General features: G+C 40.6%; 1 protein-coding gene across 1 annotated transcript in view; it reads right to left on the minus strand.

The window, feature by feature from the left end:
• The window catches only part of esco2 (establishment of sister chromatid cohesion N-acetyltransferase 2), a 45,388-nt gene extending 32,066 nt beyond the window's left edge, over positions 1–13,322 (minus strand). The window contains exons 1-5 of the mRNA XM_041187892.1: positions 13,246–13,322; positions 10,239–10,297; positions 8,610–9,642; positions 2,902–2,961; positions 1,173–1,248 (exon numbers count right to left, since the gene is read on the minus strand). Coding sequence (XP_041043826.1) covers positions 1,173–1,248; positions 2,902–2,961; positions 8,610–9,642; positions 10,239–10,291 — 1,222 coding nt within the window. The 5' untranslated portion in view covers positions 10,292–10,297; positions 13,246–13,322. The remainder of the gene's footprint in view (positions 1–1,172; positions 1,249–2,901; positions 2,962–8,609; positions 9,643–10,238; positions 10,298–13,245) is intronic.
• Positions 13,323–13,372: the final 50 nt, after the last annotated feature.

Genomic DNA, 13,372 nt, shown 5'->3' on the forward strand with positions numbered 1-13,372 from the left:
CTAGAATCAAACCACTTTTTAAAAATTTAACAGAATAAAATTAAGATTGGGATATATATTGGAGAATAGTCCAGGAAGGTGGAGTTGAGGTAGATCTGTCTGAATGGCAGAGCAGTCTTAAAGGGCCAAATGGCCATTTCCGCCTTAATGTTGCCATGCACTAAATCCTGAAGCTGCAGTCAGTTTTCAGCAGGCTAATGACAGCGATCATATACAGGTCACTGACAAAGTTCTCCCCACCCATGTTAAAAACCTGGCCCAAAGTATTTTAACTGGTCAATGGGGTGGAAAAAAGTTCCTAAAATAAAAGTTCACTTGTTCTATTTAAGGATAAGATGCCAATCTTTCCCAACTCACAAAATAGAACTAAACGCAATCCATAAGATATTTTATCCTTGCATTTTGTCCATTTAATGTTTTTTCCAGAGCATCACTGATACGATCTTTGACATAATTCAACAGCTTTATATGAAGAATTCTGCAAATCATTCCACCCTTTAGTTCCCTTTCTATGAAAGGAATATCTTTGTTTCCCATCCTGTTTTACTTTCACTCTCCATTTTCTAATCTTATTGAACTGCTTGTTTTTGCTAGTTGTCAGTTTCTATAAAGACATATCTTTTCTCTTTACAGATGCTGAGCAACCTGCCCTGAATTTACAGCAGCTTCAATTTTTACTCCAAGTGCTTCATAATGATCAATAGATTTTTTTGCTGACTGTTGCATTTACAACTACAATGCTGAAAGGTTATCCAAAATTAGAATTGAAAGCATATTATCTTACTATAGCAATTTTGATTGCAAATCTATCATTTTCAGTTGTATTTTGAATACCAACAGGGTAATTTGAGAGATAAAGTCTCATTTATTCTACCCATCCATGTTATCATCACCTCTCTTAAAAAGACTGACTCATTGTTATTCTTTATCATCTTTCTCAAATGGACATTCTTAGAGAGATTGGGTGTTTGTGGGCATCACAGCAGAGCAGTCACGTTTTCACTCAACAACCATACACGTCCATTTTTAAGGAAGGTATCAATGGGTCTAAAGGGGAAATAGACTCTTTCAAAAGTGGACATCAGTACCTTAACCAATCCAAGATTAGCACTAGATGGACCACTATAAATTATCATTCTATATTGAGCTCTAGTCATGACTGAATTGATTACCTTCATTTTTCTCATTATTTCCTTCAGAGGTGCTCCCATCTTCAAATCCCAAACCAGTTTCATGAGTATTAAAGCTCTTAAGTTGAAAGACAAAATGCAATATGATAAAGCTTTTTAAAAGTAAATGAACTCAAAACTAAATGTTTAGAAGGTCCAAAATCGATGTTATCAAGTAGAGCATCTATGAAAGGAATCAGAATATCCAGAATGTGAAAGATGCACTTTTCTTCACTCAAGTATTAATAAGGAATGTATTACAACCATTAATATATAATTCCTTTCACAGAAACAAAAGTTTCATGGAGTTCAGTTTAATCTAAAAACAGATACTGGCTAAAATCCAACTCAAATATTAAAGCACAAAAACAGCACAATAGAAAATGCCCCTTAATGTGAAGATATAAGATTTTTTTAAAAAAGAGAAATCATGGTAAAGCGATAACTTTGTTAGTGAAAGTGAAGCAAACTGTCACAAATGCCAAACCTCTTGATAGAGGCACAGATCAGTTCCACAGTTACTTATACTTGACATGAGAATGCCAAAGCTTCCTAGATGTTCTGAAGGTCCCAGATTGTACAAGGGATGCAATTTAAAAAGCTCTTCTTCCAAGACCTTACATTGTCATTAGCTGAAGTTTAGTAAGGCCATGCCCTATCAAAGGATTAATGTGGCAATAAAACATCCCAGAATGGTAATGTCTTTTCCTGAAAAATACTTAATTATTGCTGGCAATGCATAGCAGTCCACTTTTAAATTAGGGGGGCTGAAATAGACAAAAAGTAATGTTTTTGAGAGGGGGATGTGGAAGAGAATTAATGTCAATAAGGTTAATCACATCAGCTTGCCACCCAGTGATGGTATCAAGCATTCAGAGGTCAGACATAAGGCCAGGTGCACAGTAAATATCCATATGCTGCTCCAACAATATATTTTAATTCCTGTCAATCAAAAGCACTGTACTGGCATATCTTTCTCCTCCACTTTTGTTTATATAGTATTTTCAACATAATTAAAATGTCTAAAGGCTCTCTCTCTCTCTAGGTACCATGTACTAAGAGGGCGTGGCAACCATAGACTTCCATCTGTTGGTCCAGGGTTATGCTCGGCAAGGTACTGCAACAGTTTGCCGTTACTTCTGCAGGTTCTGGCTGATCAGGAGACTCTCCAGCTCTTAACACTTGCCACAGACATATTAGAAGGCCTTACAGGTTGGTAATCAACCTGTTTGGCCATGTTATGAATGCACCTTCCATGGATATCAAGTTCTGGAGTGGGACTAGAACCTGGAGCTTCTGGCTCAGGCAAGAGTTTGTAACAAGGACTAAAGACAAACACTTTTGCCTTCTCAATGTTTCATTGGAGGAAATTTCTGTTCATTCTGTAACGGATCTCGGACAAACAGAATTACTATTTAGAAACAGTCATCCAAATGAGACACACACAAAGCAAAATCTGTGGATACTGGAAATCTGAAATTAGAAACAGAAAATGCTTGAAATTGTTTTTCCCAGTTCTGATGAAAGGTCATAAACCTGAGACATGAACTGTTTCTCTCTCCACAGATACTCCGGACCTGCTGAGTATTTCCAACCTTTCCAGGTTTTAATCCAAATTTGTGAATTTCATATAAAAGTAGTCAAAGCACTCATTTCACATAGAATCCTCACAGTCCAAGAGGCAGCTTTTTCATCAGTTCAAGCTTGATTTCAACATCATGTTACAGCTTACCTCAACATTCAAAATTTGTTTTTCCTTTCCAGACTCTGAATCATGAAACTGGTCAAACCACTGTAACAATGAACAGCCAACACATAATTGTCAATTGTAGGTAAAAAACTTCAAACCAACAATATATGGTTTATATGTAAAAATATAAAATTTGGTGTATTTTTCACAATTCAACCATAATTAAGTTAAAATCTTTGGAATATGACAATTAAGAAAAGTTATTCAACATCATAATGTCATTATTCATGCCACTCTATCTTGATGGGAAATCATATCACATCAGCTGGTCAATAAACTAAACAAGCAGCTTGTTTGGCTATTTACCTGCTTCAATACATCAACCAAATGCACCATACATTTTATTAGTCTGCTAGCACAATCGGCACAAATGAAGGGATGCTCGGCTGTGACAGACAATCTAATATTATTCTTAGGATAATATGGTGACAAAATGATCAGGACTTAACAAGGTAGCGAGTGTACGCACAGCAAGGTTCCCCAAACATGATAATTAATCTACCTACTACCCAAAATCCACAAACAGAACTGTCCCGGTAGACTGATCGTGTCAGCCTGCTCCTGCCCCACGGAACTCATTTCTCGTTATCTTGACTCTCTTCTCTCTCACCTTGTCCAGTCCCTTCCCACCTTCATCCGTGATTCCTCTGATACCTTACGTCACATCAACAATTTCCAGTTCCCTGGCCCCAACCGTTTCCTCTTCACCATGGACGTCCAATCCCTCTACACTTCCATCCCCCACCAAGATGGTCTGAGTGCTCTCAGCTTCTTCCTCGAACAGAGGCCCAAACAATCCCCATCCACCACTAGTCTCCTCCATCTGGCTGAACTTGTTCTCACACTGAACAATTTCTCCTTTAACTCTTCTCACTTCCTCCAAATAAAAAGGTGTGGCTATGGGTACCTGCATGGGCCCCAGCTATGCCTGTCTCTTTATGGGGTATGTGGAACATTCCTTGTTCCAGTCCTACTCCTGACCCCTCCCACAACTCTTTCTCCGGTACATCGATGATTACTTCGGTGCTGCTTCATGCTCACATCAGGACTTGGAAAAATTTATTAATTTTGCTTCCGATCTCCACCCCTCCATCATTTTCACATGGTCCATCTCTGACACTTCCCTTACCTTCCTTGACCTCTCTGTCTCAATCTCTGGTGATAGACTGTCCACCAATATCCATTACAAACCTACCGCCTCCCACATCTACCTCGACTACAGCTCCTCACACCCTGCTTCCTGTAAGGACTTCATCCCATTCTCTCAGTTCCTTCGCCTCCGTTGCATCTGTTCTGATGATGCTACCTTCAAAAACAGTTCCTCTGACATGTCCTCCTTCTTCCTTAACCGAGATTTTCCACCCAGTCGTTGACAGGGCCCTCAACTGTGTCCGGCCCATCTCCCGTGCATCCACCCTCACGCCTTCTCCTCCCTCCCACAAACATGATAGGGTTCCCCTTGTCCTCACTTATCACCCCACCAGCTTCCGCATTCAAAGGATCATCCTCCGCCGTTTCCGCCAACTCCAGCATGATGCCACCACCAAACACATCTTCCCTTCATCCCCCAGCGGCATTCCATAGGGATTGTTCCCTCCGGGACACCCTGGTCCACTCCTCCATCACCCCCTACTCCTCAACCCCCACCTATGGCACCTCCCCATGCCCACACAAAAGATGCAACACCTGCCCCTTCACTTCCTCTCTCCTCACCGTCCAAGGGCCCAAACACTCCTTTCAAGTGAAGCAGCGTTTCACTTGCATTTCCCCCAACTTAGTCTACTGCATTCATTGCTCCCAATGCAGTCTCCTCTACATTGGAGAGACCAAACATAAACTGGGCGACCGCTTTGCAGAACACCTGCGGTCTGTCTGCAAGAATGACCCAGACCTCCCTGTCGCTTGCCATTTTAACACTCCACCTTGCTCTCTTGCCCACATGTCTGTCCTTGGCTTGCTGTATTGTTCCAGTGAAGCCCAATGCAAACTGGAGGAACAACACTTCATCTTCCAACTAGGCACTTTACAACCATCCGGACTGAATATTGAATTCAACAACTTTAGATCTTGAACTCCCTCCTCCATCCCCACCCCCTTTCTGTTTCTTCCTCCTTCCTTTTGTTTTTTCAATAATTTATCTTTTTCTTTAATGATTTTTCTTTTCCCACCTATTTCCATTATTTTTAAATATTTTATGCCCTGCTAGTCTTTCCACCCCACCTCCACTCGAGCTGTACCTTGAGTGCCTTAATTAGCACATACGTTTAGATAATATCACCACCTTCAACACCTGTGTTCTTTTGTCTGTGACATCTTTTGATTATCTGCTCCTATCACTGCTTGCTTGTCCCTACAACCACACCAACGCCCCCACTTTTCTCCACCCACCCCACCTTAAACCAGCTTATATTTCACCCCTCTCCTTATATTCACTCAGTTCTGTTGAAGGGTCATGAGGACACGAAACGTCTCTTTTCGTCTCCGCCGATGCTGCCAGACCGGCTGAGTTTTTCCAGATAATTTTGTTTTTGTTTTGGATTTCCAGCATCCGCAGTTTTTTGTTTTTATCGCTATGATAATTAATCTGTTTTAATGATGTTGGTTGAGAAATTAATAGTCTAAAACACTATGAGATTTTGTACGATCACCCAGGAGGGTAGTGTGACGAGCATGTTATATCAGAATGAAACATCAATTCTTTGCAAATTTGATATTTGTGGCAAAAAAAGTACCATCACATCTTCATAAATTAGTTTAAGCGCCTGATAATTAGTTCTTTAGCTTGGGTGCTGATAGATAAAGCAGAAAACAACATAGCAAGGCAATATAAAGCTAGAACATGGTGTAACTGAAACAGTTCTTTTGGCAGAGCCTTCTTCAGGGATCTTTGTAAAGTCAGATTAATTTGGAATAAACATTTTGAATTGAAATGTTGCTTACCCCATAACCACTGCCAATACAGATAAATATATAAAATCAACCATTATAATTCGCATTTGTTAGTGAAGTTCATTCACTATTGTTCTTGTCTCTTGCAAGTTGCAAATGCTAATTAAATGCATTGTATCAACAATAACTGAATTTATATAGCACCTTTTAATACAGAAAAACATCCTAAGATGCATCAGTGAGAAAGACAAAACAACCTGCCACCCCAAACCTTTAGACAACCAGCAGCTTTACTGGGGTCTCCGGACTGCATTATTTGCTGTTAATTTAAACACTAACTGTTAGCAAGGAAGGCACTCTGATATCAGAAATATTTATTAGTGACAAATCCTGTGAGACTAAAACACTTAAAAGTTTAAATAAGTTTGAATGTATCTTTCTGCTTCCCCTTTCTTCCCATTCTATTATTTACTATTTAAGTTTTCAGCCTTTCCTTTCAAGTGTTTGGATCCCATTTTCCATTCTAGGGATAGGACCCTCAACTAAAATTGCCACTTCTCAAGTGATTGAGCCAAAGATCAGTTTATGAATCAAAACTGAAGCTTTTAAAGATTGACCACTGGATATTGATGTGTCCACAATTTCTGAAGCGTATAGTGAATCTCCAGGGTAATCCATGCCATGAAAGTCAGTTTGAAGATTAGACATTGGAAAAGAAAAAAGCTAAGAATCAGTTTGGTTCATGGAAAATTAAGTGTTTACTTAAAGGACGGAGTAACGTATAACCATAGAGGGAGATTTTCAGTTACTTTAAATATTAAATGGGGATCACTTGTGTAGTTTAGACTACAAGTTGCCTCCTAAGATAGTGTTTGGTCAATGCTGCCTTTAGATTGTGCATTACAATAAAAGTCTTAAAACTTGAAATCTTGCTGTGGAATTCTTTTGGCCATTCAAAAATGAACTTTAATTTATTTTTTAAAGTTATGGGTCTATAAGGTGGGGGGGGATCATAATGGATTTAAACCTTATATATGTACTATTTCTGATAAAGTTAGTTACTGGTCCAATAAATGATGGGATACCATAGTCCCTTTAGATGCACATCCCATGCTCCACATGGGAATCGGCAACCACACACGTAGCAAGTCTCATCAGTTGGAAGAGCTCAAATCCTGGGTTTCAGGGCAGGAAGGAGGTTGGGAAACAGTCGCTTGGTGGTACCGAAACTGAGTACTACCAAGAGATGCGTGCTGTCAAAGCTTTTTGTCTTGCACTCATCAGGACAGACACAAGAGTGCCAAATTTCAAAGGGAACAACAATTTACATTGCAGGAAAAAAGGGGAGCTAATTGGTTGGCAAATCAGCTCTGATTGATCAAGATGTTGCCATGCTAAATGCACCAATTAGCATCCCTTTGCTCAAGCAGTATAAATTGCTGTCCCCTTTGAAGTTTGGCAGTCTTGCATTTGGCCTGATGAGTGCAAGATAAAAAGCTTCCACAGCACGTCTCTTATCAGCAATACTCAAGATTAGGAAAGCAATAGTGAGAGGGGATAATATAGTTAGGCTAACATGTGATCCTATGACTACAGATGTAATTCCAGGATGCTGTGTTGCCTCCCATTTGCCAGGGTCATGGTTGCCACCGAGCACACTGAGAGGGAAAGGATGAATAGCCAGAGATCATGTTTGTGTCAATACGAATAACATTGGTAGAAAGAGGAATTAGATATGCTGGACCTCAAAGATAATAATCTCCAAATTGCTCCCAGTGTCACGCGCTAGGGAGTACAGAAACAGGAGAGGGCAGATGAATGCATGGCAGGAGAAATGGTGCAGGAGGGAGGGATTCCTGGGAAATTGGAACTAGTTCTCAGGGAGGTGGGACCACTACAGGTTGGATGGGTTGGACAGAGCAAGGACCAAAGTCCACAGAGCTATCTTGGGGAGAGTTTAAACTAACTTAGCAGGGAAATAGAAATCAGGTGCAACATTAGAAAGAATAAAAAAGGTTCACAAAAGAACGGGAGACACAGATCCAGCACTAGAGCAAGAAACAGTAAGGCGCTACCAAGGATGAAGATGCTGCTAATGTCATAGTGAAAAAGGAGGTTGCTGAGATACTAGAATGGGCTAACATGTGATAAACAGGAGGTACTGGAAAGGCTGGCTGTACTTAAAGTTGATAAGTCACTAGGACCGAATGGGGTACATTCAAGAATGCTGACAAAAGGAAAGTGGAACTTGCAAAGGCGCGGACCATAATTCCCATTGGCAGAACGATCAAGAACCAGAGAACACTCATTTAAGGCAACTGGCAAAAGAATCAAAGGAGACATGAAGGAAAACTTTTTTTTTACACTGCAAGTGGTTAGCATCTGGAATGAACAACCTGAGTGTGTGTGGCGGAGGCAGATTTAATAATGGCTTTCAAAAGGGAATAGGATAAGCACCTCAAAAGAAATTGCAGAGCCGCAGGGAAAGGGCAGGGCAATGGGACTAGCTGAATTGCTCTTGCAGATAGCCAGCATTGACACAATGGGCAAATTCCCGCCTTTTGCGCTGCAACTATTCTATGATTCTACATCCCCAGGGTTCTATGGTGCACAACAACATGGCCCATGAAGACAAAAAGCTTCTGGATCTACATCTTCAAATAGGAGCCCTGCAAAAAAAAGTAGTCAGTAATTAGGCTAAGGTACTCATTGAATAACCCAAGAAGCACATTTAAGAACTTAAACATTGATGGGAACAGGCAAAAAGTCACAAAAAATATAATCAAAGTTCTTTATCTTACTTTTGTTGTCAAATCTCCCTGTTGCAATGGCTTCTCCCTGGTTATTGAAACTGGATGCTTAAGTTGTGCCACTCCAATGCTTTGAACTACCACTTTCAACTCTCTTGTAAGCAAAAGTTTGACCATGTTGGCAGACAGGTGTGCATATTTTTCAGCTTTTCGCCCCACTTCTGGTTCAGTTCTCATTTCATAAGTGCTCTTTCTTACCCCATTACTGTTATTAACTGCTTGAAGAGCTTCCTTGTTAGTTTTCTTGACATTATCTTTCGCGTTGCTTTTGCTATGCTTATGCTGGACGCTACAATCAGATGAAAATGATTTGGCATTGGGGTTTGGCAATTTCTGGTTAAGCAACAATTGGGGTTTTCTGCCTGTGGAAAAGAAAGCTGCACCTAATTGGATTCGAGGCTTTTGCTGCACCTTTAGACCATTCACTTTTGAAGTGAAAAGAAGTGTCCTCGTTACAGATCCGTAATATGCATTTTGGTTCTGACGGGTCGGTCCTGTAGGGCCATTAGATTTGACTTTTTGTTTTATTCGAGTTTCCTTTGCATTCAATGGAGCTTTAGAACTGGGGCCAATTGGCAGCTTTACTTTTGCTTCAATTTGCTTCTTTGTTTGAGACTTTGCACTTTTCATCTCTGGTTGTTCATCTACAATGTCACACTTCGAAAGCTTGTTTGCAACAACCAATTTTCTTTCAAGAGGTGTGAGGTATAACTGCTCCCCCTTCCTATAGAAAGATGTTGCAGGTACAGCAGGTTTTTGCAGATCGCCCTTTATGTTGTAAGACAGCCCAGGGATTTTCTTCTGTGAATCACCTTGACAATGATTAACAGATTGCTTTTGTAAAGCATAGTTGTCATGATTTTCTTTATCAGAACTAAAAACTCTTTGTGACCATCTTAACATTGCTGGAGTAATTAATTCAGGGGAAGATATTTTTGATGAATAGGCAACACTATCAAAATTGATGAATCTTTTCTTTGTTGGTGTTCCTGATATTGCTGCATTGATGGGGGTATAATCCTGGCTGTTGAAAACAAAAAATAACTTAGTGATGGTTAAATCATACAAAATCAATATTTATATTGAAGCTTTACTTCAGTGCGAATTCAGTGTCTTGTGCACATGCATAATTTCCAGCACCAACTTGGCACAGCAATAAAACTGAGGTGTAACAAATGAACAAAGTTCAAAATAAAAGACTTGGACATTTCCATCACATGTATCCTTGAGAAATCCCAACTCATCATTTGAAACTGTGTACAATTGAAATGTTATAGTCCACTTAACAATGGATGAAAACAACTGTCTTCTTTTTCTAATAGGTTACGTTTAAAAAAAACATTATGAACTCTCTAGGGTCGCCAAAAACATATTTGGAACATTTAACAGAGAATTAAAACGCCATGTGTGATCAGTTCCCATTAAATTAGAATAATGGTTTAAGGATTTTTTTTAGTCTTTGTTTTGAATATGTAATATTGATAGAATAGGTTATGGTTGTTTGTGAAAGACAATAAATATTTTCAGTTACCCTGGAGCAGAGATACCTCCAAAACCTGTGGTTTTAGGAATGAACTATCCTATATTCAATTTCATAAACTGTGAAATGTCACAACTTACCAATCATCTTTTGGAGAGCTATGCTTCCTCTTTCTTGGAGTAACTGCAGGCATTTTTACCTCGAAGACAGAAGAGAAATTGAACAAAACTAAATACGGCACTACGTAAAAAAAAGCAGGCAGAGAATACATGAAGTAATGAGACACAACTGTATTCTATCTACTACATGATTCATTGTCACAAGACACCTTAAATCTAGTGTGTACTGCATCCTATCTACACACTTTGTTACTCATTAATCCCTGCATAAATTAATAAATCTTGACCGGCTACTTGGCATTTTCTTTCATACGGATCATAGATGTCCAAAGATAGTAGCTAAGTTCATGATCTTAAAACGACCCTTTCGTTCTAAGATACACTGTTATAGCAGCATCAATCTATAGTGGTAATGTTTCCCCTTGAAATTCAATGGTATTACCATCGCTGAATCCCCCACTAACACCCTGGGGCTACTATTGACCAGAAACTGAACTGGACTAGCCACACAAATACTGTGGCTACAAGAACAGGTCAGACTTTAAACTCTGCGGCGAGTAACTCACCTCCTGACTCCCCAAAGCCTGTCCACCATCTACGAGACGTGTAGTCAGTAGTGTGATGGAATACTCTCCACTTGCCTGGATGACTGCCGCTCCAAAATCGCTCAAGAAGCTCAACACCATCCAGGACAAAGCAAACCATTCGATTGGTACCCCATCCACCACCTGCAACATCCACTCCCTCCACCACTGTGGCAGCAGCGTGTACCATCTATACATGCACTGCAGCTACTCACCAAGGATCCTTCGACAGCCCCTTCTAAACTGTGACTTCTACCACCTAGAAGGACAAGCTTAGCAGATGCACAGGAACATCACCCCCTCCAAGCCATACACCATCCTGACTTGGAACTATATCGCTATTCCTTCACTGCTGCTGGGTCAAAATCTTGGAACGCTCCCTAACTGCACTGTGGGTGTACCTATAACACATAGGCTTCAACAGTTCAAGAAACTCACCACCTCCTTCTCAAGGGCAATTAAGGATTGGCAATAAATGCTGGCCTAACCAGCTTTGCCCACATGCCACGAAAGAATAAAAATGTTACTGGGCTAGTAACTCAGGGGCCTAGACTAATACTCTGGAAACAAGAGTTTAAACCGCACAACAGCAACTGATGGAATTTACATTCAATTCATTTAGAATGAAAAGCTAATGTCAATAATGGTGATCATAAAACACTTGACTGTTGTAAAAATAGATCTGGTTCACTAATGTCCTTCAAGGAAAGAAATCTGCCATCATTACCAGGGAGGCCTATGTGGGACTCTAGACCCACAACAATGTGGTTGACCCTTAACTGCCATCTGAAATTACCTAGCAAGCTACTCTGTTGTATCAAAACTGTTATAGAGGCATCTACAATAACAAAACCAGATGGACCACCTGGCATTGACATCAGCACCGGAAATTGAGGCATAATAATAAAAGCAAAATACTGCAGATCTGAAATAGAAAATGCTGGAAAAGTTCAGCAGGTCTGGCAACATCTGTAGCGAGAGCAGAGTTAATATTGAGTGCAATTTCTTCTATTGAAAAGCTTGAGTCTATGCACCCTATGCATTAACTGATGTCACTGACCTACTAATTTGCTATGTTAATTCATCAGTGTTGCTCCATTTACTTCACTGCTCGAATATCAAATATAATACATAAACCTACTAGATACACAATGTTATACACACATACATACAACATCTCCACCTCTCCCCTTTACAGGAAGTACTGTGAATAAATACAAGCGTACAAGTTTACTGAGTTCACTTATATGGACACACAAGCACATTTGCCTACCAGGTACATTTTATACAACGACTTGAATTTATATAGCATCTTTAGTTTAGAAAAGCACACCAAGGTCCTTCTGTGTTACATAAATGGACATTGACCTAAAGGAAATGTTAAAGAGGTGACCAAAGAGAGATGAATTTTAATGAGTAGGAGGAGGGGAACAAGGGAGTGGAGGTGGAGGAATTTCAGAGCATGGACAGCTGAAGACATGATTGCAAAGGTGGTAATAGCTATATAGATATATGGTTATATAAATTACAGCTCATCCAAGACTGAACAGCAGACAAGCAGCCTGTTAACAAAGACGAGGAGTCAAGAGATGATGGAGAGGAGTAGATATTGTTGGCGTTAGATAATGCTAAGCTCATGATGGGGCCAAGGGACAGCATACAGATGAGGAAGAGGAGGGGGCTGCAGGGGGCACTAGAAGTGATAACTGCAGAACTAGAAGAGACGCCATTGTTGGAGATGCTTTGGCTATTTTTAGCTAATGTAACCAAGCACGGATAATTGCACAGAGTGGACAACAAGAAACAAGAGAAGGGCATTGAAGAAGGATGGTGTGATCAACCATGTCAAAAGCCCGAAAAGCAGTCAAGGAGGCCAAGGAGTAACAATGAGATATACTCCAAATGATGTAATTTGTGGTAAAAAGAAAAAATGCTGGAAATATTTAGCAGACCAGGAACGACCTTTCCCCAGAATATAATCTGTGACTTTGATTAAGGCTTTTGCAGCGCTGTGACAGGGATGAAAAAGTGATCAGAGAGATATGAAAAAGATCAGGAAGGATTTAGGAAGCAATATAAAGTCATGACCGAAATTTTGTTTGAAAAATCTCTTTAGTGAGGCGCCCAGGGATGTTTCACTAGGCTATATAAATGCAGCTTGTTGTTGCTACAGGAAAGATGCTCTTCTCCATAGAGGGCCCTTACCTTCCTACCTACCTGCCAAACAAACAAGCAACCCGCCCACCCGTCAGGGTTCATCCACTGACTTCTCCAGCGCAAACACGAGCAACCCGCGGTTTTTCAGCTCCATCCTCACCTCATGCACTCAAGAGAGGCGGCACCGATCCTCCCTCCCTGAGCAGCCGCCGGGCGGCTCTAGCTGAAACTCAGGCTCAAACCGCCACCCCGACCCCGCGAGCTCGCTCGCTCGCTCACTCACTCACTCGCGGTTTCTGGAATCCGCGCCTTTCACCTGAGACCTCCCCCCAGCCTCGCTGATTGACGCGATCACACCTCCGCCCCACATGCACTCTTTCCATCGATCATTGGATGTGAAACCTGTCAATCTGG

The sequence above is a fragment of the Carcharodon carcharias genome, chromosome 5, assembly GCF_017639515.1.
Source record: "Carcharodon carcharias isolate sCarCar2 chromosome 5, sCarCar2.pri, whole genome shotgun sequence".
Classification (NCBI taxonomy): domain Eukaryota; kingdom Metazoa; phylum Chordata; class Chondrichthyes; order Lamniformes; family Lamnidae; genus Carcharodon; species Carcharodon carcharias.